The sequence below is a fragment of the Rattus rattus genome, chromosome 1 (assembly GCF_011064425.1).
Source record: "Rattus rattus isolate New Zealand chromosome 1, Rrattus_CSIRO_v1, whole genome shotgun sequence".
NCBI lineage: Eukaryota > Metazoa > Chordata > Mammalia > Rodentia > Muridae > Rattus > Rattus rattus.
In genome coordinates, this window is record NC_046154.1 from 251,174,404 (window position 1) to 251,198,418 (window position 24,015).

At 43.0% G+C, this 24,015-nt stretch overlaps 1 protein-coding gene across 1 annotated transcript in view; it reads left to right on the plus strand.

Annotated features, from left to right (window-relative positions):
• The window catches only part of Xpnpep3 (X-prolyl aminopeptidase 3), a 48,389-nt gene that overhangs the window by 21,803 nt on the left and 2,571 nt on the right, over window positions 1–24,015 (plus strand). Inside the window, exons 3-9 of the mRNA XM_032918244.1 lie at window positions 3,458–3,865; window positions 5,592–5,794; window positions 12,376–12,438; window positions 13,461–13,574; window positions 17,602–17,687; window positions 21,178–21,355; window positions 23,615–23,735. Of these exons, the coding sequence (XP_032774135.1) occupies window positions 3,458–3,865; window positions 5,592–5,794; window positions 12,376–12,438; window positions 13,461–13,574; window positions 17,602–17,687; window positions 21,178–21,355; window positions 23,615–23,735 (1,173 nt within the window). The remainder of the gene's footprint in view (window positions 1–3,457; window positions 3,866–5,591; window positions 5,795–12,375; window positions 12,439–13,460; window positions 13,575–17,601; window positions 17,688–21,177; window positions 21,356–23,614; window positions 23,736–24,015) is intronic.

A 24,015-nucleotide genomic window follows, 5' to 3' on the forward strand; every position in this document is an offset into this window, starting at 1 on the left:
TTTAGCACTCACCACCCTATATTTGCAGACAGAGATCTCAGTGGACCTGGAGCTGTTAGTTCAGTTAGACTGAATGGCCAGCAAGTCTCCAGGATCTTCTGTCTTCCTTTCCAGCACTGGGATTATGTGTGTACCAACTTGCTTATTTTTACATGGACACTGAGGATCCAAAGTAAGCTCCTCGAGCTTGAGACAGCTCTCCCTGGCCCCAATGCCCTTCTTTTATTTTTCTTTTCTTTTTCTTTCTTTCTTTTTTTTTTGATACAATCTCACAGCGAGCTAGGCTGGCCTAGAACTCAAAAAGATCCTATCTCCGGCCTCTGCCTACCAAGTCCTGATAAAGGTATGCACCACCATGCCTAGCCCAAAGCTTCCTTTTCTTCCTTTATTTTTCTCTCTATGAAATTAATTATCAAAGCATATACTCCTTAAAATTCAAGGAGTACAAGAGCAAGCTAAACAGAGATTTTCGTGTGTTCTAATCTCACTCCCAATAGAGTGCTGTGAAGAGAAGTTTGCTTCTTTTCTACAACTATGTGTCTAGTTTTATTCTGGACCTTTTCACACCGCACTGATCCATAGTTGTCTTTGCATATTTACACCTGGAGATTGGCCACTACTGGGAGACTTAATAGTGCCATAGTCCTTACATAGATTAAATGAGTTGACACAGGGTGGGTAGTGCTGTACTTGAGTGGGCACTCAGAAAGCATCAGGTGTTTCATATTATTGGAAAGTTGCCACAGATAGCAGAGTTTAGTTTGTGAATGGAGATTGGAAGTCTGCAATGTGAATTTAGCAAGGAAGACTGGGAGTCCAAAGAGTATACAAGAATCTATGAAGACACGGAGCCTCTTACAGTATGCTTTTAGCCATGCTCACAAGCAGTAGAAGTCTGCCTAATAGATCACCAGGGACAACAGAAAAGAAGTATGGCCAGAAACATACAGGAACATAACAAGCCCACACCTCTTCTGAAGTAACAGATTCCAGCTCCCTTGAGGTAGAAATGTCAGTAATACAGATCACTTCCCTCTGTTCTTGGTGTGCCATAGGTCAGTGTGCTCTTGAACATGGAATGTGTTTCTTCCTCAGACAAGGCTGTTGGCAATAGCAGGTGAAGGCTGACAGCATATACTTTGGTAAATTACTCTCTCTTAATTTTTAAGTTTTTATTTTTTAGTTGTGTGGATGTGTGTCCGTGAGTCCATGTTTGGATGCCAGAGGCTCTGGAGCCCCATGAGCTAGAGTTAGAGGCAGTTGTGAGCCATCTGCCATGGGGAGCTGAGAACCTAACAAGTCTTCTACAAGAGCCATCTCTTCAGTCCCTGACTGATTGTTTCGTTGGTTCTTTTGCATTGGAATATAGAACGAAAGTAGGCAGTTTCTATTTCCTGTAGGTTCATCCAGGCATCAACACACAACCCTTCCCGACAGCTGTTAGTTGAGTTGAGAGAGACAGACAGAGAAGGAAACCTAGCACTTTGAACTTTTACGTCAGAAGTTTGCATGTGCCCATGTGCAGTTTAGAGAAGAAAAAGAGCCCAAGAGATTCAAGAGATTCCCTAGGGTTTTGTTCTTAAGAACCATATGTATGGGAGGAGGGGGGCGCTGGGTTACAGCTCAGCATTTTAGAACACATTTGCTCCTTCAGAGGATCTGGATGGAGGCTTAGAACCATCCATAACTGTAGTTCCAGGAGATCTGATGCCCTCTGACTTCTTTGTACACCAGACACAGACATGGTGTACATAAAAACATGAAGAAAAAAACCCACTCATGCAAAATAAAATAAGCTTGCAGTGGTGGTACAATACTTGTAATCCCATCCAGCACTCGGTGGTGGATCTCTGCGTTCAAGGCTACCCTGTTCTACAGAGGGAGTTCCCGGACAGCCAGGGCTACACAGAAAAATCCTACCACAAAGTAAAATAAAATAAATAATAAAAAATCTAAAAAGGGAAAAGGGCCAAGCTTTAAAACCCAAACAGTTTTTGGGACCAGCATGGGAGAGGCCTGATCCTGCAGATGTTTTCTGAACATCTGGGTCATGTAAATGTCCTCCCTCTCACAGTAAGTTAATGAGTGAAAAAGTGAATGTAATTCCAGATTTAAAGAGGAAAAAGGGAACTACATTCTGTATTTGATTTTCACCACAGTCTCAACAAATGGATACGATTACTGTGGCTTTTAGTGGATAGGCCTGGCTCACTGTAAATACAAGACAAAGGGTGACAGCTCTTGCTAAAAAGATACAGTAGGGCTGGAGAGATGGCTCAGCGGTTAGGAGCACCCGACTGCTCATCCAGAGGTCCTGAGTTCAATTCCCAGCAACCACATGGTGGCTCACAACCATCTGTAAAGAGATCTGATGCCCTCTTCTGGTGTGTCTGAAGACAGCTACAGTGTACTTATATATAATAAATGAATAAATCTTTAAAAAAAAAAAAAAGATACAGTATGCCTTAGGAATTCAGAAAAGATTCTCTGGTTGGTTGTGGGGGGAGGGGTTAGTTTTGGTTTGTTTGGGTTTTGGTTTGGTTTGTTTGTTTGGTTGGTTTGGTTTAGTTTTAGTTTTTAAGACAGGGTTTCAGTATGGAAGCCCTGGAACTCACTTTGTAGACTCAAAGATCCACCTGCCTCTGCCTCCTGAGTACTGGGATTAAAGGTGGGCACCACTACACCTGGCTGAGATTTTTTTTTTAAGAAATCTTGAAATTGGAGAAAATTCTTTACCAACTATATAACAAAACCTATAGACGATCAGCAAACATTTATCAAGTCTACTATATTCCAATTCTGTACCTTGGTAATATGTTGAACAGATGAAAATCTATGTCGTTGTGGAAGTTGCATTCATTTTACAGGAAAGTCATATAGAAATAATATATCAAAATGTATTTAATACTGAAATTTCAGGGAAACTTTGACTATCTGCCTAGCAGTTCCTACCAACCACATGATGATGCCCTGAGAGGCTGGAGAGAGCTCAGCCGCTGAGGCACTGACTGCTCTCACTGAGCATCCAGGTTTAGTTCCCACCTCCACATGGTGGCCCACGGTCATCTGTAGTTATAGTTCCAGGGGACCTAACAGCTTCTAACCTTTGAGAGCTCCGGCATACATGTGGTACATAGACATACATTCAAGCAAACACCCAAACAGGAAAAGTAAATAAATATTTTTTAAATAGTATTTGATTAGATGAATGAAAGAAGGAACCTAAGAACTATACTAAATCTTATGAGATCATAATTACAATTTTTTCCAATGTAATCACATTTGACTACAATATTACAGCAAAATAAAGACCTGGATTATTTTAATTCCTTGTGTACTATATCATCAATTAAAGAATGATTGCATATGTCCCCATCTAATAGTAGCAGCTTTAGATGCTCAGCAGTAGATCCATTCAAAGCATCATTTGACCTTCTTCGTTTCTTGCCCTTTCCAGGGGAGGTGACACCAGGGCTATCCCAGGTGGAATATGCACTTCGAAGACATAAGCTTATGGCTCTGGTCCACAAAGAAGCACAAGGGCACAGTGGGACAGACCACACAGTGGTGATACTCTCTAACCCTATGTACTATATGAGCAACGACATCCCCTACACATTCCACCAAGACAACAACTTCCTGTATCTTTGTGGATTCCAAGAGCCTGATAGCATTCTGGTCCTTCAGAGCCTCTCTGGGAAGCAGTTACCATCCCATAAGGCCATGCTTTTTGTGCCTCGGAGAGATCCTGGTCGAGAATTGTGGGATGGCCCCCGATCTGGCACGGATGGAGCAGTAGCCCTAACTGGAGTGGATGACGCCTACCCGCTGGAAGAATTTCAGCACCTGCTACCCAAACTGAGAGGTAACTGGTAAAGCCAAACCGTGGGCCGTCCAGCCTTCCTTGAAGAGACATGTCCGTTGTAGAAATCGGAACGATTCTAAATGTGGTGGTGCTTGTTGTCCCAGCACTCAGGGAGACGGAGACATGAGCATCTGTGGAAGTTTAAGGTCAGCGTAGGTTAGATGACGAGACCCATCTTGGAGCTGAGGGAATCCTCAGAAATTTCGAGCTCAAAAGCATTTTCTTTCTGTCCTTTCAGCTTCTTACATACATGGCTGCCTTTGTGGTTTGGCAGTCAGGTTTAACCTGAGGCTGGAGAGGTGACTCAGTGGTTAAGATCACAGGTGGGTGTTGCAGAGGACCCGGGTTTGGTTTCCACCCATAGATAAACCTGGGCTTGGCGTGCCTTCAGTCCACAAAGTGGCCTCCTGGTGCCTCAGAACCATCCTAACTCCAGTCCTTGGGGATCTAACACCCTCTGCTGGCCTCTGCAATTTACCTAACCTTTTGTAGTTAAATCCTCACAGTACATGTGTTTCTTTACATGAGTACAACATCGCTGTCTTCAGACACACCAGAAGAGGGCATCAGATCTCATTACAGATGGTTGTGAGCCACCATGTGGCTGCTGGGACCTGAACTCAGGACCTCTGGGAGAGCAGTCAGTGCTCTTAACCACTGAGCCATCTCTGCAGCCCAATACATGTATATGTTTCCTAAAAGGTCTTTTCTTATTCATTGTCTTTCTCCCCACCTACACCATTTCTTTAAAGTTTGTTTAGGAGTGTGTGTGTGTGTGTGTGTGTGTGTGTGTGTGTGTGAGTGAGTGATATAGAGGGGACAGAAATGCCTCAGCATGTGTGGATGTCAGAGGGGGCGACTTTACGGAGTCACCTCTCCTCTCCCACTGTTACACAGTCCTGAGGTCTAGCTAGTTACCAGCCCAGTACCTTCAGTCTTCTTTTTGTTTGCTGGAGTTTTTCGCTAGCTTGCTCATTTGAGAGTCTCACTGTAGCTCTAGCTGGCATGGGATTCACAGAGATTTGCTTCTCTCTGCTTCCCATGTGTTGAGATTAAAGGCATGCTAAGCCCAGCTTTTATCAGCTTCTTTTCTTTCCAAGACAGGGTTCTCCATAACCCCCAGCTGTCCTGAAATTCACTGAGACCCAGCCCTGCCTCTGAATTAAAGGTGTTTTCCAGGAGTTACCATGCCTGGCTAATCCATTATTCTAAACATTAGTAGTTGGATAGGTAAAAGTACTAGATACTGGAAAGTATTAGTGAATCTAATAAATTTATTTACAAGTTTTTAAACCCTGCATTGGAGCTGTATCTCATAGCCTATCATTTGCTTGGCACGTACCAGGCCTCAGGAATAAATAAGGCATATACTATTATGATTATTTCCCATGCACTATACATTTAATGACTTTTGAATTTTTTTTAAGATTTATTTATTTTATTTATATGAGTACACTGTCGCTGTCTTCAGACACACCAGAAGAGGGCATCAGATCTCTTTACAGATGGTTGGGAGCCACCATGTGGTTGCTGGGAATTGAACTCAGGACCTCAGGAAGAGCAGTCAGTGCTCTTAACCACTGAGCCATCTCTCCAGCCCAATATATTTCTTTTTATTATGCTGTTATGTTTCATTTTCAAAGGAATCAGGGCCTCGTGTTCTTCCATTAAAATAGACCTTCAGCCTCTGTTGCTTTTAAACTTATTTTTGGCTTCCCATTTTAAGCTGAGACGAACATGGTTTGGTATGACTGGATGAAGCCTTCTCATGCACAACTTCACTCTGACTACATGCAGCCTCTAACTGAAGCCAAAGCCACGAGCAAGAACAAGGTTCGGAGTGTCCAGCACCTGATACAGCACCTGCGGCTAATTAAGTCTCCTGCAGAAATTAAGAGAATGCAGATTGCTGGGAAGCTGACATCAGAGGTATGGCTGCTATTGAAAATATTATTTTGTCAAATCATAAATCTCAACTCTTCATGTTCAGAGACCTCTGCCTCTGCCTCTGCCTCTGCCTCTGCCTCCTGCGTGCTGTGAGATGAAAGGCGTCCACCACCACTGCCCAGCTTGTTTACTCCGACTACACTTTCTCATCTTAGTCAGGGTTTCTATTCCTGCACAGATATCAGGACCAAGAAGCGAGTAGGGGAGGAAAGGGTTTATTCAGCTTACACTTCCACACTGCTGTTCATCACCAAAGGAAGTCAGGACTGGAACTCACACAGGGCAGGAAGCAGGAGCTGATGCAGAGGCCATGGAGGGATGTTTCTTACTGTCTTGCTTCCCCTGGCTTGCTCAGCTTGCTTTCTTAAAGAACCCAGTACCACCAGCCCAGGGATGGCACCACCTACAATGGGCTGGGCCTCCCCCCTTGATCACTAATTGAGAAAATGCCTTACAGTTGGATCTCATGGAGGCATTTCCTCAAGGGAGGCTCCTTTCTCTGTGATAACTCCAGCTTGTGTCAAGTTGACACACAAAGTCAACCAGTACATATTTATGGACACACATACCAGGGTGCGTGTGAGGAGATCAGAGGACAGCTAGTGAGACTCAGTTTTCTTTTCACCATGTAGATTGTGGGGATCAAACTGGGGTCCTTAGCTTTAATGGCTCACAACTTTACCCACTGAGCCATCTCACTGGCCTTTGTTGTCTGTATATAGCGTACAGAAGGTTGATGACAGTTATCAGCCTGAGTAAGAGTCTTCAGAGAGTAGTAGTATTTATTTGAGAATAGCATATAGCACTGGTGTGCAGGCTGTGAGTATATCCAAAGGTTATGGCGAGAGAAAAACTCTCAGGGCAAAAGGGAAAATTGCAAAACATTTTGAAGCAATAATACTTGTCCAAAGAATGAATAACAGGATTGGTGCCAATCCGAGGTTACATAAACAAGTTTACAGAAGTACATTTGCATAAGGTTGCCGTGACCTTTGAACGTTTGTGGTGCTGGTATCTTTTCTGTTATTATCAATCAATCATACATGAGACCCTTTAGTTTTATCATCCTGTGCATATGCTGCAGTGCGCTTGGGGGTCGTAAGGTAATTTATGGCATTCATTCTCTCCCCTTTACATGAATTTGAGGGACTGCGTGGCACACACCTTTACCTACTGTCAACTCACTGGTCCTTGTCTTAGTTTTTAGTTAGAATTGAATTGAGCAACTTTATTCGATTCTGATGACTTTAACAGTGTGCATAGTGAAATGGGTCTTACAATCAAATATATCATCAATTTTAACCCATATTTTCCCACTGAAGTTTTATCATCAGGCTGCTACACTGATATCATCATACGGAAAAAAAACCAAACTCTGCTGTTGGCCCCCAGGGCAGTTTCTGTTACCACTTTGTGGGCGGGTGAGACCCAGTGCAGGATGGCAGAGCAGCACAGTGCTGATCCCTCTCTTTCAATGACATCATGACCTTGACTGCCATGTCACATCACACAAGCCATAGCCTTGTCGCTTCCACTCTCCCTGAGTTCCTTGACAGAAGATTTCTTTCATGAGTTTCAGCAGCCCTCTGAACTGCCATGGAGGTTTCTCAGGAGCAGTTGTCTGTATGGAAGGGCTCCTTCCTTCCCACTTTTTCTTCTCCATACAAACAACTGCCATTGATTACAGCAACAGTAAATGCCAAGAAGGGACATGTTTACGCTCACTCCTGGGGCAGCATTCCCAGACACAACACTGTTGGAAGGGTCCTTGTCCAGTTATTCATGGTCCACTTCTGCTTATTGAACCACTTGTGTCTGTTAACAGTGACCCAAGTGAGCATTCACCCAAATGGTTAGGACTCTGACTTTTTAGGGCTCTGACTAGTTCTTTTATCAGTTACAAAGGCAACCCGTGTTTTAGTTCGTGGTCACATTGTTCTTCCATGAGATCTTACTCTTTTTTGAACTCCAAGCTTGGCCAGAAGGCAGAAGGAATAAGAGAAAAGTATATTCAGGCCTGAAAAGCAGACTTAGGGTTAGCATATGAATAATTTGGGTGGGCTTTGGACTGCAGATAAGGACTCTGGTTTTCTGATACCTTTGCCTGGGGTAATTTAGGGCAAGCTACAGTGTTCTGAACTGCAGAAGTTTGGTAAAAAGATTCAGATTGGGGTAGATATGAGGAAGGATAAAAGATACATGACTGGTTTGTTTACACAATCAAAGGGTACTCATAGGCAAGGTGGTTGCCTTATCTAAGATGTCTAAGTAATAGCATAACCCTGGGAAGAGCAGTCCTCACAGACAGCCACAGATGCCAGAGCATTACAAAAACTAAGAAAAAATACTTTAAAGACACAAGTTGTGCTAAATCTAGGTCCTCTCTCACTGAACTGTGGCAATAGAGAAAATATTTATTCTTTAAATATTCCCTGAAGAGACAATTGCTAGGAATTGAACCCAAGGCCTCATGGATTTGTTAAGCACATCTACCACTGAGCTGCACCTCCACTACCCTATACATATTCTTGGGGTGACTCTGTAAATATGTTTGGAAATATAAATTGTGTTTGTTATTGTTGTCCTTAGGGTGTTTTGTTGGTAGTGGATTTTGTTTCTTGAGACAGAGTTTCTCTGTGTAGTCCTGGCTGTCCTGGAATGACCAATTTGGCCTCAAACTCAGAGATCTGACTACTTCTGCCTCCTGAGTACTGGGATTAAAAACATGTGCTGCGGGCTGGAGAGATGACTCAGTGGTTAAGAGCACTGACTGCTCTTCCAGAGGTCCTGAGTTCAAGTCCCAGCAACCACATGGTGGCTCACAACCATCTGTAATGGGATCTGATGCCCTCTTCTGGTGTGTCTGAAGACAGCGACAGTGTACTTATATATAATAAATAAATCTTTAAAAAAAAAAAAAAAAGAACATGTGCTGCCACCACTCAAATAAGGAATATAAGTTGTTATTGGCTCTCCCTGATGAGTCATAATGAGAAAAATTTATTAGGCAAGAGCTGTACATGATGCCAGTCACCATCATCTTGTTCCTTCTGTTGAATAGTCTGCACTTTATCAGGTACTGCAGAGGCTCTTGGATGGTTTGTTTTGGGGCCTTGTACTCTTAGTCTCCTGACTTGTAAGCCTCCCGCATTGGCGTAGGCAGTGAGTTCCGACTGCTGTGTGAGAGTTAAGTCGTTCCATACTTAACGATTGGTGGCCTTGGTTATTAATCCCAGTGAGTACTGGGAGAAGGAAGAATGTGTACATTTGCAGTTTTAAATAGAGGGGTGGGTTTCAGATGCCATATGCTTATCACCCACAAACTCAGAAAAAAAGTCATTTCCATCTTCAACCTAGCTTTAATCTTTATTCCTTTCACAGCAGTATGTCCGCAGTCCTGAGCGCATTTGTCATTCCTAAGAGACTCATTGGCGGCCTAGACAGTACTGTGCCCCTGTGTCTCTACACAGAGCTCATCCTCCGCCTCCAGCCTTTTCACGCACACGTGTGTAAGACGTCTTGAGTTCTTTGCCAGAGTTGGAGTCAAGAAATCCTAGACTTCAAAGTTTCCTTCTTCCATTTCCACACTAATGTTCAGAGCCAGTGTTTTGGCATCTGATGATAAATACTAATTGAATCTTTCTCCTGTAAGTTCCTTTAAGTTCAGACAATATTGAGTGTATCTGCCTTGGCAATTTTGTAACCTGAAGAGCTTGATGAGAGGTAAATGACAGGTATCCCCTACCTTCCTAGAAACCTCAGGTTTTGTGTTGTTTTTGTATCATTGTTAACTGTATAAAAGCTCAATTGGTTCAGAACTATAATTACTGTCCTTATTGTTTCCAATTACATGTATGAGTATGTTTGGTGCGTGCGTGCGTGCGTGCGTGCGTGCGTGCGTGCGTGCGTGCGTGCGCGCGCTGCTGGGTATTAAACCCAAAGCCCTGTGAGTACAAATGTCCTACTGATCGACTACATCTCCAGCTTCCTTTGCTCTGTGTGTGTGTGTGTGTGTGTGTGTGTGTGTGATATGCAGATACTTAAGCATTTCAAGTGTACAGTGCAGTGGTTTGAGACCATCACCCAGACTTAACCATCTCAAGTAAAAACTCTGTTCCCGATGGGCAACTTCCCCTTTCCTCCCCTACCTAGACTCTTGCAACTTCCTTTTCATAGTCTGTCTCTATCAATTTGTCTATTCTAGCTGCTACTTACAAGTAGAATCATGAAGCACTTGTTTGCCTTTTTATGAGTAGTTCATTTTCACCTAGCTAGCATGATGTTTTCAGAATATCAAATTTTTCTCATACCTAAGTATTATCCCCACTGTGTGGTTTGATATATATTTTTATGTGACAATAAATTTGTCTATTTGATGGCTATTGTGAATAATGCTGCTATGAACATGATTATTCAGCCAGAAATAGAATTGTTAGATCATGTAATAATTCTGTGGTTTATATTGTTTCATTTTTGTGCTAAGGTCTTACTCTGTAGCCTATACTAACCTTGAACTCATAATGATCTTCCTGTCTCAGCTTCCCAAGGTTTGAGCCAACATCAGGTTTGGTTTTTTTTTTTTGTTTTTTGTTTTTTTTTTGGGGGGGTGGTTTTTTTGTTGTTGTTGTTTTGTTTTTTTTTGTTTTTTTCTGAAATTGCCATATGGTGTTCTACAGTGGCTGAGTTATTGTTACTGTGGCTGAGCTCCTCATAGACCTTCTACATTCTAGTCACTAATCTCAGATCTGTAGATAGGCTCTCAGTCTCGGGCCGACTCTTTCTCAGGCGATGGTGTCCTTGTCTATTATTTGTTTAATGTGTGTGGGCCCATATGATTCTCCACAGCATCTGCATGCTTTGTGAAGTCGTTTCTCCCCACCTTTACATGGGCTTCAGGGATTTGTCTAGCTTTACTGGAAGCACCTTGTGGGGCTGCCTTACCTGCCTGATGCACAGGTTTTTTCTAATTTTTATGAGGTCGACTTGTCTTTTTGTTGTTGTTGCTACCTGCACTTTTGATGTCATATATCAGGAGGAAAAGTCACTGGTCAAGTCACTGTAATAAACACTTGTAAAGATGTTTAAGTTACTCACTCATTTTAAGTACATTTTTGTATATGGTAAGGCTCTACCTACTTTTTTGCATGTCTCTGTTGGTTTGTATCTTTGGTAATGCATTGAACTTCGGTTTGTGGAAGGGTCTCAGTAGATAGCATGGGCTGACTTCAAGCTTTCCAAGCGTTGGGATTACAGATGCGAGCCACCATGCCTACAATAGAGACAGTCTTAATCTTTTTTGTACACCTTTCTGAGGTCCTACACCTACTCATGTAGTCTGTCTTCTAGAGGTGCCTTTTCAGTCATCCCTATGTAGTGTCACATAGGCAAGTGTCCATAACATTACTGCATCTTCAGGACGCCTTGATTCGACCTAGGAGGGGCCTGATTAGTTCATTTCAGGGCATTAGAGGAGATGGCCATTTGTTTTCATGCTTGGTTGGTTGGTTGGTTGGTTTGTGTAGGGTTTTTTTGGTTGTTTTGGTTTGGTTTTTTTGAGGTAGAGTTTCACTATATAGACAAGGCTAAATCTGAACTCAAAATCCTACCCAGACTTCCAAATACTGGTCTTTTTTTTTTTTTTTTTGGAGCTGGGGACCCAACCAAATACTGGTCTTAAAAAGTATGCACCACCATTCTTGGTTTATCTGTGGCTATATATCGTAGAATGTTCTCCTAATTAATTTTGATAAATACAGCACTTCTGTGAATCAGGGTGAACACACTTTTCTAATCAAGCCATTACTGGTTAAAACAAAGGATCTCAGTCATTGTAGAGCATGTTAGTATATACCTTTAACCCCTGCACTTGTGGGGCAAAGACAAGCAGATGTCAGTGAGTTCAAGGCCAGCCTGATCTACATGCCAAGTTCCAGGCCGTCTAGAGCTACTTTGTGAGATTTTGTCTAGAAAGAGAAAGAAATATCACTCCTCTAAAGCTAAAACTCGCCGGAATCACTCCAGACAGAGACTTATGAGGAGGGTGTTGTGCACAGTGGTCTAGAGAGCGGCTCCTTTCCTTCACTGACAACTTTTCCTTCCATGACTTCTCACCTGTATCAGCACCAGCTTATCACTTAGTCACTTACTAATTTCTCAGATATTATTGTGGCCCAAGTTATTTTGGTTAGCACTCCACTCCACCTGTTGACCAAAGAGAAGCTCATCTGCAGGCCTCCTCGGCCTAATTTGTGCCACTGCTGAAGGTGGTAACTACACCTGAATATTTAGCAGACCTGTTATCAATCTTCATTTTCCTTCCAACCCACTTTCCCAGCTCCTTAAGGTTTCCAAATAGCACGGATTGCAGTGTATCTGGTAATTGAACCAATCATCTTCTGGTTTGCTGGAAAAAAAATTTTTTGAGACAGAATTTCTCTGTGTAGCCCTGGCATGCAACACCACACCCAGCTATGAAAGGTGCTTCTTATTTGAACTCCAAATTTTGAATGCTTGAGTGACAGATAAAATGAAATGCATTCATTTTCCTCTCCCTCTATTTTCAGGCTTTCATCGAGACCATGTTTGCCAGTAAAGCTCCGGTAGACGAAGCCTTTCTTTATGCGAAGGTGAGTTTCAAGTAGTGAGAAAGGTCCCATTGGGGCAGACATGTAGTGAATCCCCTGGCTTACGGGTAGCATATGTTGGCTTGCAGGCAGGCATAGAAATGACAACATATCCTTCTCAAATGTTAATTGAGCTTATACATGGGAAGTGTGTAGTGTTTTCCTGAAGAGAAGTGCAGAGCAGAGCCAGTGAAGAAAGGCCAACACTGAGTGCGTACCGGGTGGCGTCAGTGAGGCAGCCTTCAGAGGGTACCAAAGGTGACAGAGCTCAGTTTCCCAGCATCCTTTTCCATCTACCCAGAGCATTTGGGTTGGTGAGACTTATTTGCAAGACTGAAATTAGCTATTTAGATGCATTGTTAAAAAGTAAGCCGTAGCAATAGCCTTATATGTGTTTTTAACTCAAGCTTCTTTACAGATTTTCTTTCTTTGTCTTCTTCTGGGCTTAATATTGGGGCCCGGGGGGTGGCTGGAGAGATGCCTCAGGGGTTAAGAGCACTGACTGCTCTTCCTGAGGTTCTGAGTTCAATTCCCAGCAACCACATGGGGGCTCACAACCATCTGTAATAGGATCCAATGCCCTCTTCTGCTGTGTCTGAAGACAGCGACAGTATACTTAATATATGATAAATAAATAAATCTTTAAAAAAAGATAATAAGGTTGAAGCCAGATGTGTTGGTATGTGTCAGATTGCAGCCCTTAGGGAGTATATACATGGTGATCAGGAGTTCAGAGCCATCCTTAGCTATAGTGTAAGTTTGAGGTCAACCTGGGCTACATGAAATATACATATATGTAGTAAAGTTGGATAACAGGATTGATATAAGCAGATATTTATAGACTAGAATATAGTACAGCAGGTAAGAGTCAAAGAAATGTGGGGGTTGATGCTTTAAACCATTTGGTTAGGTGTGGCCAGGATTCCAGTAATGACTTACAGTACACACAACTGTAGTACTTGAAGACAGCCTGGGTTGGAGAAGGGCTGCAGGAATTGTGAGTTACACTCTGTTGTTTTTCACAGTTTGAATTTGAGTGCCGTGCCCGAGGTGCTGACATCTTAGCCTACCCCCCTGTGGTTGCAGGCGGTAATCGCTCCAACACTCTGCACTATGTGAAAAATAACCAGCTCATCAAGGTAATCACCAGAACAGCCCGTCTGCTCTGAGAGGTCCTGGTCCCCAGGAGAGTACTTGATAGCATTCCCTTCACAAATGGAGTGCCAGTAAAAACACTTTATTACTTCTAAAGGGCTCTGTGGATATTATTTCATTAGTCCTTGGAGTAGCCTTATTAGGTAAGAAGTTACTACCATGCTTGCTTAGGGGATGAAAAGGTAAGGGCTAAACATTAGCAAGCCATAGCACACAGGCAGGGAGGGTCTGGGCAGCACCTGAGTGGAGCCAGCGGTTTGTGTCCAGAGTGCAGTTGTAAGCTTGCTGGTGGAGACATTTGAGCTGGTATTTTTCTTTATGAGTTTACTCACCTACTAATTCAAGATCTTTCTCCATGTATTTGTTTATTGTGGTGATGATCATGTCTTTGTTTTATCTTTTGTTTGTTTGTTTGTTTGTTTGGTTGGTTGGTTGGTTGGTTGTTGAGAATGGGGGTAGTGGTGGTGGTGTATTAGAGACAGGTCTGATGTAGCCTGACTGGTCTTAAACCCATTATATAGGCAAGAATGACCCTGAACCTTCCTGTGTGCCTCTTCCTGTCTAGTGCTGGGATTATGGACTACAGGAGGATTCCAACATACCCAGTTCTGTGTGGGCTTTGTGCATCTTACATTCCAGTCCATACCTTAGTTTTTCTTTTTATTTTACCACTAATATATACTTACATAGTTTGATTTTGTTTACTTTTGAACTTTATATACTTTAAAATGTTTGGTGTTGGCTCCGTAGCCCAGGCTAGCTGAGACTTCTCTTGTGTAGCCTAAACTGTCCTCAAACTTAGAGGAGTCCTTCTGCCTCAGTCTCTTAAGTGATTGCATTACAGCATGCACCACATGCCTGGCTTGTAACCAGTTACCTTTGGACAGCATTGTAAAGCATTCACCTTTTGGACAGCGGTCCTAGTCTGACACCCAGCTGCAATTTGTCCATTTTAGTTTCAGTGGTGTAGAACAAGCTATGGTCTAAACGGTCAGATAGATGTTTGTAAGGACTACAAAGATGTGAGGTGTCTCTTCACTCTTGTCCTGTCACAAGTACACAGTGAAGTAACCTGGAGACTTTGTGACATGATAGTCAATAGCTTGAATGCCAAGGCCACTGGAAGGCCAGCCAGGTTTCCTACTGAGCTAAACAGAGATTCGTGAAATTAAACTATTGCAACATTTTAATTTTTTCGTTAGGAACGTAATTTTTTCATTAAAAATATTAGTTAAGGGCTGGAGAGATGGCTCATGGGTTAAGAGCACTGACTGCTCTGGAAGAGGTCCTGAGTTCAATTCCCAGCAACCACATGGTGCCTCGCAACCATCTGTGATGGTATCTAATGCCCTCTACTGATGTGTCTGAAGACACAGTGTACTCAAATACATAAAATAAATAAATACATAAATAAATAAATGCATCTTTAAAAAAAATATTAGGGGTTGGGGATTTAGCTCAGTGGTAGAGCGCTTGCCTAGCAAGTGCAAGGCCCCAGCTCTGAAAAAAAGAAAAAAAAAATATTAGTTAAGTAGTAGAGTTTGTAGGTAGGCTTAAGTAGACAAGTCTAACCTGTGGCCTAGGCTGTCTACAAACTCCTAGGCTTGAGATGTCCCAGCTTCTGGGAGTAGCTGGACCGCAGGCATATGCAGTGCTTTGGGGGTTTATATTGTTTGCGGTGCTAGGGATCAGACTGGGGTCCCACAGGTGCTCTAACACTGAGCTGCACCCAGAGATACATGATAGTGGGATTTCTGGAGTGAAAGACACACCTGCCTGCACCTTTGATACTACCAAATACTGACAAAGTGATTACATCAACTAAATTATTTTCCTAAGATAACTTTAGACATTTCTCTACTGCTTTGTCTATTTTACCTAAGTCCTAGTCGGGTCTAAATCTGCTTTATGATCATAGTTAATGCATCTTTTCTCAAAAATAGATTTCACTGGACAGTTTTTATTTTGTTTTGTTTTTTCAAGACAGGGTTTCTGTGTGTAGCCCTGGCTATCCTGGAACTTGCTCTGTAGACCAGGCTAATCCTGAACTCACAGAGATCTGCCTGCCTCTGCCTCCGCAGTGCTGAAACTAAAGACCTGTACCACTGTGCCCTGGTGACAGTTTAAAAGGTAAACGTGGCAGCTGAGCTTCTGTGGTGTTTCATAACGTGTTGTACAGGGCCGAGTTTCGTTTATCAGGCAGTTCATCCATCTATTGCCATTTCTGTGCTTTAAAGTAGTCAGTATTTATAATTGCCATCATTTTTATGCCAAAGTTTGTTTTTATTTACATGTGACAAAAATATGCCCTATCTCTTAAGAGTATGAATAGATAGGACAAGTACACTCAAAGTTTTCTTCTTTCCCACATGCATTATGGCAGCAGACAAGAGACACTAAAATTAAGAGACTAAGAGTAGTGAGTCTGGGGGGTTGGGGATTTAGCTCAGTGGTAGAGCGCTTGCCTAGCAAGTGTAAGGCCCTGGGTTCGGTCCCCAGCTCCGAAAAAAAAAAAGTAGTGAGTCTGTGTTAGTTCAGAGCCAACCTTGCCTACATGGCAAGTTCCAGACTAACCATAGCTATGCACTGAGACCCTGAGAAGAAGAGGCTAAGAGTAATTGTGTAAGTGAGGAAGTGGATACTCAGATACATAGTTTGCTTATTATTTGTAGTAATAGTAACATCTGGGTTTAAGGAATATCCCAGCAGTTAAGAGCACTTCCTAATATTTTTAGGAGGTGGGGGAGAGGGTATGGTGTTTATGTGTGTCCACGTGTATGTGTAGTGCAAGTTATCTTGTGTACCTGGCCTTTTAAAGGATCCTCAGTTCCTAGTCAGCTAGCCCTTTAAGAATTCTTAGCTGCGCTGGAGAGATGGCTCTGCAGTTAAGAGCACTGACTGGTCTTCCAGAGGTCCTGAGTTCAATTCCCAGCAACCACATGGTGGCTCACAACCATCTATAGTGGAGATCTGATGCCTTCTTCTGGTGTGTCTAAAGACAGTGTACTTGCATACCTGAAATAAATAAATCTTTAAAAAACAAAAAAGAATAATAATAGAAAAAAAGAATTCTTAGCTGTTAGAACTGTTAACAACACCCTCCCCACTTCTTTCTCTGCCTCAGCTGGCTTTTTTTTTTTTTTTAAGATTTATTTATTATGTACACTGTCACTGTCTTCAGACACACCAGAAGAGGACATCAGCTCCCACTACAGATGGTTGTGAGCGACCATGTGAATGCTGGAAATCAAACCCGGGTCTTCTACAAGAGCATACAATACTCTTAACTATTGAGCTATCTCTCCAGGCCCTAAATGATGTCTCTTTTGAGAGAAAGAATTTCAGATTAGTCTTCCATAAAAGGTTGGGGTTGGTTTGTTTGTTTGTTTTAATACAATAATGGAGAGTGGGGCCACACATCCTTAAACCCAGCACTCAAGAAGCAAAGGCAAGCGTGTCTCTTAAGTTCAAAGTCAACCTGTCCTCCATAGCAAGTTCCAGACAAACCAAGACTGTACAGTAAGATTGTCTCCCAAAGCGAATAATAAAGTAGGAGGCCTTTTGGAGTTGTGGTTTTATTGTGTATCTGATGGGTGTGCAGATAGGCACATGTGCAGAGGTCAGAGAACAATTTTGTGGAATCACCTTTATGTGAACTCCAGGGAACTTTTGACTCTCGGGCTTGTACAGCAAGTGCTTTACTCACTGAGCCATCCTACTGGCCCCAGAGACTGTATATGTGTATGTGTGCACGTGGCAGGTACATGGCTGACTGGATGTGGGAGTGTTTTGCCTGCATGGACCCAAGGAGGCTACATGAGATCATCAGACCCTGGAACTGGATATAAGGATGGTTGTGAACCACCCTGTGGGTGCTGGGAACCAGCTCCTCTTCAAGAACCAGGGCTCCAGTGCTCGGAACCACAGCCATCCCTCTGTGCCCAGAGACAGTTAGGTACGCAGCTGGAGGGCGGGCGATTGTTACCTCCTCCCTGTCCTTCTTCGTTCCAGGATGGTGAAATGGTGCTTCTTGACGGAGGTTGTGAGTCTTCCTGCTATGTGAGTGACATTACCAGGACGTGGCCCGTCAATGGCAGGTAGGGATTATACACAGTAACATCTGGGATTTGAGTTGGTGTATGGATGGATCTGGAACAAATGGGTTTTATAGGTCAGGTTTCCTGTTGGTGCAAAGCTCTTTTACTGTTATGTTTGTTTTGTTTGGGAGGGGTTAGCTGTTTTGTTCATTTCGTAGCATGTTAAGGCACAGGGAAAGGTTTAGCACATGAACCATATGCACTTTGGTATATGTAGTTGTGCTCTCTCTCTCTCTTTCTCTCTTAAGATTTGTTTATTTTATTCTTGAGTACATTGTTGCCATCTTCAGACACACCAGAAGAGGGCATCAGATCCTATTATTGTGAGCCGCCATGTGGTTACTGCGAATTGAACTCAGAATGTTCAAAAAAGAAGTCAGTGCTCTTAACTGCTGAGCCACCTCTGGTGCCCCAGAGTTGTGGTTTTCTTTTTTGCTTTTTTCCTTCTAATTCCAAACTTTATTCAAGATGTGATAAAATATCTTTATTGGGTTAACACATCAAAGATATTGATTATAAAATGTTAACAAAATATTAAAAACAACTCTAAGGTACTTGAGAGTATCCACTATAGGCAAAAGCTCTAAATCTTTTCTTTTTACATATGTATTTTTTATTTATGTGTATGGGTGTTTTGCTTGCATGTATCTGCACCACATGTGTATAGCCCACAGAAACCGGAAAAGAGCACTGGATCTCCTGAAACTGGGGTTACAGACAGCTGGAGCCATCCTGTGGGCAGTGAGAATCAAACCCAGGTCCTCTGGAGAAGCAGCCAGTGCTCTCAACCACTAAGCCACCGCTCCACCCATGTAAATCTTAAAATAAGGAGAGTGGGTAAACTTAATGGTTGGGGTTTTTCAGGCTGAGGCTGTTTTCTTCATTTTTTTAAATTTAGTTTTAAATATACATAATATTAGGTGGTTTGGTTTTTTGGGGGTTGTTTGTTTGTTTGTTTGTTTTAACTACCTTACATGAGTGCTAGGAACTAAACTCTGGTTCTTTGCAAAAGCTGAGCCCTCTCCAGCCAGCCCCTCCAGCAGGCACTTTCCAGTCCTCAGGGCTTTGCAGTGTAAAGTCAATTCAGTCAGCACACGGCAGCAGAGAGCATGATGGGCTCGAACTGACTGCTTTCACACTAGGACCCCACAGCCACGCCACAACGAGCCAGGCTAGTTTTCAGTTTTGATATAGTTTAAAAAACAAGCAAATAAATAAAAACAAAAAGAGTGACATTAATACAAACAAAATAGACATCAGGACAAGAGTGTTGTCAGAAGTAAAGCAGTGTGTGTGTGTGTGTGTGTGTGTGTGTGTGTGTGTGTGTGTGTATCACTACTTCACAGGCGAGACCCAGTGAGACGGTTTTACAGCCAGGGAGAATGTTCATTTGTGTTGAAAGGAACACATAGCCTGATGTACTCAGCACATTGTTGGCAGAAGGTCTCAGGATCCCTAGGAACACTGTCCTGTAAATTAGCAAGACTATAAACACTGACTGCAATGGCCGTTGAGTTCTCTTTAGTCTTTTCGGTTTAGCTCTGTGTGTTTTGCAGCAGTTTTGGGACCCTGTGCTCTCATCACTGCTGGTGTTACATCAGTGTTCTGCTTCACTTCTGACAGCACTCGTCCTGATGTCTGTCTGTATTACTGTTGCTGTCTCAATTTTCTACACATGATCTTAGCCAAAATATCATTTTAGCTTCTTTATGATTGATGTTTTCATGGTAATATCTTTCCCTGTCTTTTTCTTTTCATAAGCTTAAGGGTTTTTATTTAAAGTGACTTTTGTGGGGCTGGAGAGATGGCTCAGTGGTTAAGAGGCTCTTCCAGAGGACCTGAGTTCAAATCCTAGCAACCACATGGGGGCTCACAACCATCTGTAATGGGATCTGATGCCCTCTTTGGTGTGTCTGAGGACAGCTACAGTGTACTTATATATAATAAGTAAAATAAATCTTTTAAAAAAAAAAAAAGGTAAAGTGACTTTTGTGCTAGGTGGCCATGCGCGTGTCTTAAATCCCAGCACTCCAGAGCAGAGGCAGGTAGATCTCTGAGTTTGAGGCCAGCCCAGTCTACACATTGAGTTCAGGACAACTTTCCCTAGCTCCCTTTCTTCAAGAATTTTCCCCACACTTCTTGTTTGTTTGCTAGGACCTAAATCTGTTTTTCAAGACAGGGTTTCTCTATGTAGCCCCAACTTTCCTAGAACTTACTTTGTAGACCAGGCTGGCTTCGAACTCAGAAATCTACCTACCTCTGCCTCTGGACTGCTACAGTTAAAGGCATGAGCCATCATGCCCACTGACAAAATATATTTTAAAATCTCCAAATAGTAGAGCTAGAGAGGTGTCTCGGTGACTGAGAGCTCTTGTCTTCTAGAGGGCCCCTGTTCAGCAGGTCACACTGCACACAGAGTTAGAAACCGCGAGTGTGAGAGATGAGTATGGGCTTCCATAACCCGAGACTCAGGAAGCTGGAGCGGGATGATGAGGGGTTAAAGCCCAGGGGCAGGACGGTGGCCCTGCAATCACTGCACCTAGCCCTCCGTCACAGGACGCCCTTCCGACCTCAGCAGTCACAGCAGACTACATTTATTTAAAAAAGGCTAACCCAGCTACACTCTGAGGTTCTAATTAAAAAATTATCAGAGGCTAGTAATTGCGTTCTGTATAACTTATGGTACAAAGAAACACCAGCAGCCAGACATTAGTGATGCACTCCTTTAACCCCAGCACTCGGGAGGCAGAGACAGGTTGATCTCTGAGTTGGAGGCCTGCTGTGGTCTGCATAGTGAATTCCAGGATAGCTTGGGCTACCAGAGAAACCTTGTCTTGGGGTTAAAAAAAAAAAAAAAGACAAAGTAACAAAAAGGCATCAGTGAAGTAAATTACAGTGTATTTCCAATGGAATAGTAATAGAAATACTGTATGTAGCTATTAGGGAAATACAACTGAAGCAAAAATGTGTGACTTTTCTTTCATGCAGGATCTCACTAAGTAACCCAAGCTATTGTAAACATACTGTATAGCCCAGGCTGGACTCAAAGATACAGTCCTGCCTCAGCCTACAGAGTATTGGGATTACTGGGTGCTGTACCACCATGCCCAATTGAAAAGTTCATAAACTTTAAATATTTAAACTGGAAAGGAAAATGGTAAGTACTTGCCTAGTATACACAAGGTTTTGGGGTTAAACCACAGCACCAGGAAGAAATTAAAAGGAAAAAAATGTTTAAATGAGTAATACCTAAACTTCCACCTTAAGAAACTATTGAAGGAGGGTTGGGGATTTAGCTCAGTGGTAGAGCGCTTGCCTAGCATGCACAAGGCCCTGGGTTCGGTCCCCAGCTCCGGAAAAAAAAAAAAAAAAAAAAAAAGAAACTATTGAAGGGCCAGCAAGATGGCTGGCTGGTAAAACACTGACGCCAGGCCTAACTACTGGATATACTGGATCCATAGCTCACATTCCTTGGTTTTCCTGTGCTTAGATTCACCGCACCTCAGGCAGAGCTCTATGAAGCTGTTCTAGAAATCCAGAAAGCTTGTTTGACACTGTGCTCCCCTGGGACAAGCTTGGAGAACATCTACAGCATGATGCTGACACTGATGGGACAGAAGCTTAAGGATCTGGGGATCATAAAGACCAGCAAGGAAAGCGCCTTCAAGGTACCTCCCTCCCTCTTCACCCCTGCCCTTCAGAACAGCCAACAACATGCTGCTCAATTTCTGCCCTGCTTAGTAAAGCTAATTATTGGACTTGGACACTGTCTTGCAGTTCTTTGTAAAATGGATGTAGCTTTAACATGAATTAAAACAAAGGGAGTCAGTACTTATTTTTGCCAGAAGATGGCAGCACATTCTGATTCATTGCTTGCCATAGAGCCAGTGCAGTGTTCAGAAACAAGATGAAGTCGTACTGGCAGGGTGAGAAGAACACAAACAAGGAGAGAAGCGTAACTCCTAACCCTTTCCTGGGGACTCTGGAGGTCAGAGGGGGGTGTTTATTGGTTCAGTTACACTATCGAGATGAAGCAAAATGCCCAAGAGCCTTATCTTTTTTTTCATGGGTTTCGTCTGCACCTAAATTAATGGTATCCGTTATAGTTGCAGGCCCTGAGCCACACAAGCCTAGGCATCCTCCACTTCCCATTTAGACTTCCAGGACTCCTATTAGCAAAGAAAAGAAGTTATAAACTCCCTGAACCAAGCCAACAGAGTTTTAATAACTGAAAGGATTATCCACAGTAGTAAACACAAAATCATGCCTACTCCACAGTTTGACGTGGGATACTTAGGGCGTCTAAGGATACTAGGGTAGGCTACCCAAGAGAGGTATATGAGCATATCTTCTTTTTTTATTTCACTTATGGTGGGGCAAGTTCTCTTGTCAACCCAGGCTTGCCTTGAACTCAGTAGCTGAGGATGACTCTGAACTCCTGATTCTCCTGTCTCCACAGACCAAGAGTTAGGATTCCAAGAGTGTGTTCATATTTTGTATCTTCTTTCTTTTTTTTTTTTAAGATTTATTTATTGTTTATGTGAGTACACTGTCGCTGTCTTCAGATACACCAGAAGAGGGCATCAGATTCCATTACAGATGGTTGTGAGCCACCATGTGGTTGCTGGGAATTGAACTCAGGACCTCTGGAAGAGCAGCCAGTGCTCGTAACTGCTGAGCCATCTCTCCAGCTCATATCTTCCTTTTTAAGACATATAAACTGTAAGGATAGTAGAACATTGCTGTCCTTCCTTTCTCCAAAAAAGCAGTCTCCCACCCCTTTTGCTAGGAATCAAAATAGAACACCTCAGGGGTTGGGGATTTAGCTCAATGGTAGAGCGCTTGCCTAGCAAGCGGAAGGCCCTGGGTTCGGTCCCCAGCTCCGAAGAAAAAGAAAAGGAAAAAAAAAAAAAATAGAAGACCTCGTGTATGGCAGGCAAATACCACGGAGCAATACTTTGGCCCAAGAATGATTTCCTTTTGTCGGTTATTGCTGGAGTTCCTTAGCCTGTGAATACTACATTTGACAGTGGGATGGAAGATAGTATAGTAAGTGTGCATTAAGGAAGTAACAGTTCGCCAGGCATGGACATGGCTCACTGGGTAGAGTGCTTTCTCAAACAAGCATGGGGACCGGAGTTCAGATCCTAGTATCCACATACAAAGGTAGCTGTAGAGGCTCTATAGATGGCCCCAGAGTTTGGGAGCACTGGCGTTCTTCCAGAGGACTCAGGTTTCCAGCACACACATAGAGGCTCAAAACTACCTGTAACTACAGTTCCTAGGAATCTGATACCGTCTTCAGGCCTCCGAGGTCACGAGGTAGATACAGAGTACACATAGATACACGAAAAGACAGCACAGCACTGTTCTCAGCACTGGGAGCTAGAGACCTAAGGAACCTCTGGGGATTTGCTCACCTTAATTAGCCAGCCAATGAGCTTCAAGCTCATCAAGAAGTCTTTAAAAAAACAGCTTGGGGGTCGGGGGTGGATGACAAGATAGTTCCGTGTATAAAGTCACATGCCACCAAGCCTGATGGCCTGAGTTCAGTCCCAAGAACCTACATGGTGGGAGGAGGAACAGGTTGTGCTCTCATCTCCACACACACGTTAGGCGTGTACACCCACACGAGAACACCGGCAACCAACCAACCAGTCAATCAAGAATCAAGGGAAGCTGTAGAGGAAGACGCCCACCATCGACTTCTACCTCCACAGACACACTCATGGGCCTACACACAGGCACACCACACACTCCAAAAAGTTGCAGTTTGTCGGGTCTCTTAAGCATTAGCCAAGAGTAGGTTAAACATAAATTGTAGAAACGGACAGTTAACATCACATGTCACTGACTACTGTATACATGCCAGTTGTCCCTGTAAGAGCTCATTGCCCTGATGACTCTGTGGTGATTATCTTTTCCAGGCTGCTCGAAAATACTGTCCTCATCACGTGAGCCATTACCTCGGGATGGATGTCCATGACACTCCAGACATGCCTCGTTCACTCCCTCTGCAGCCTGGTATGGTGATCACGGTTGAACCAGGTGAGGGATGGGTTAACCCCAGAGTATATATTGCTTATTTTTATTTATGTGACATAAAATATTTAGGTTTGTCTAGAGCTTTCTTATTAACATCACAGTTTGTTTAACTTGACTCCTCTGATAAACAACAGATGGCAAATAGTTTCTCTAAGTCGATATTAAGAAATAAATCTTTTTTTAATCCTGCCTTTGCCAGAGCCAACTCGTGATAGTCTCACAGTTAGTAGTGGTGGGTTGCACCATCCGGCCACCTACAGTGAACTGCCCACCGTCCTCCCAC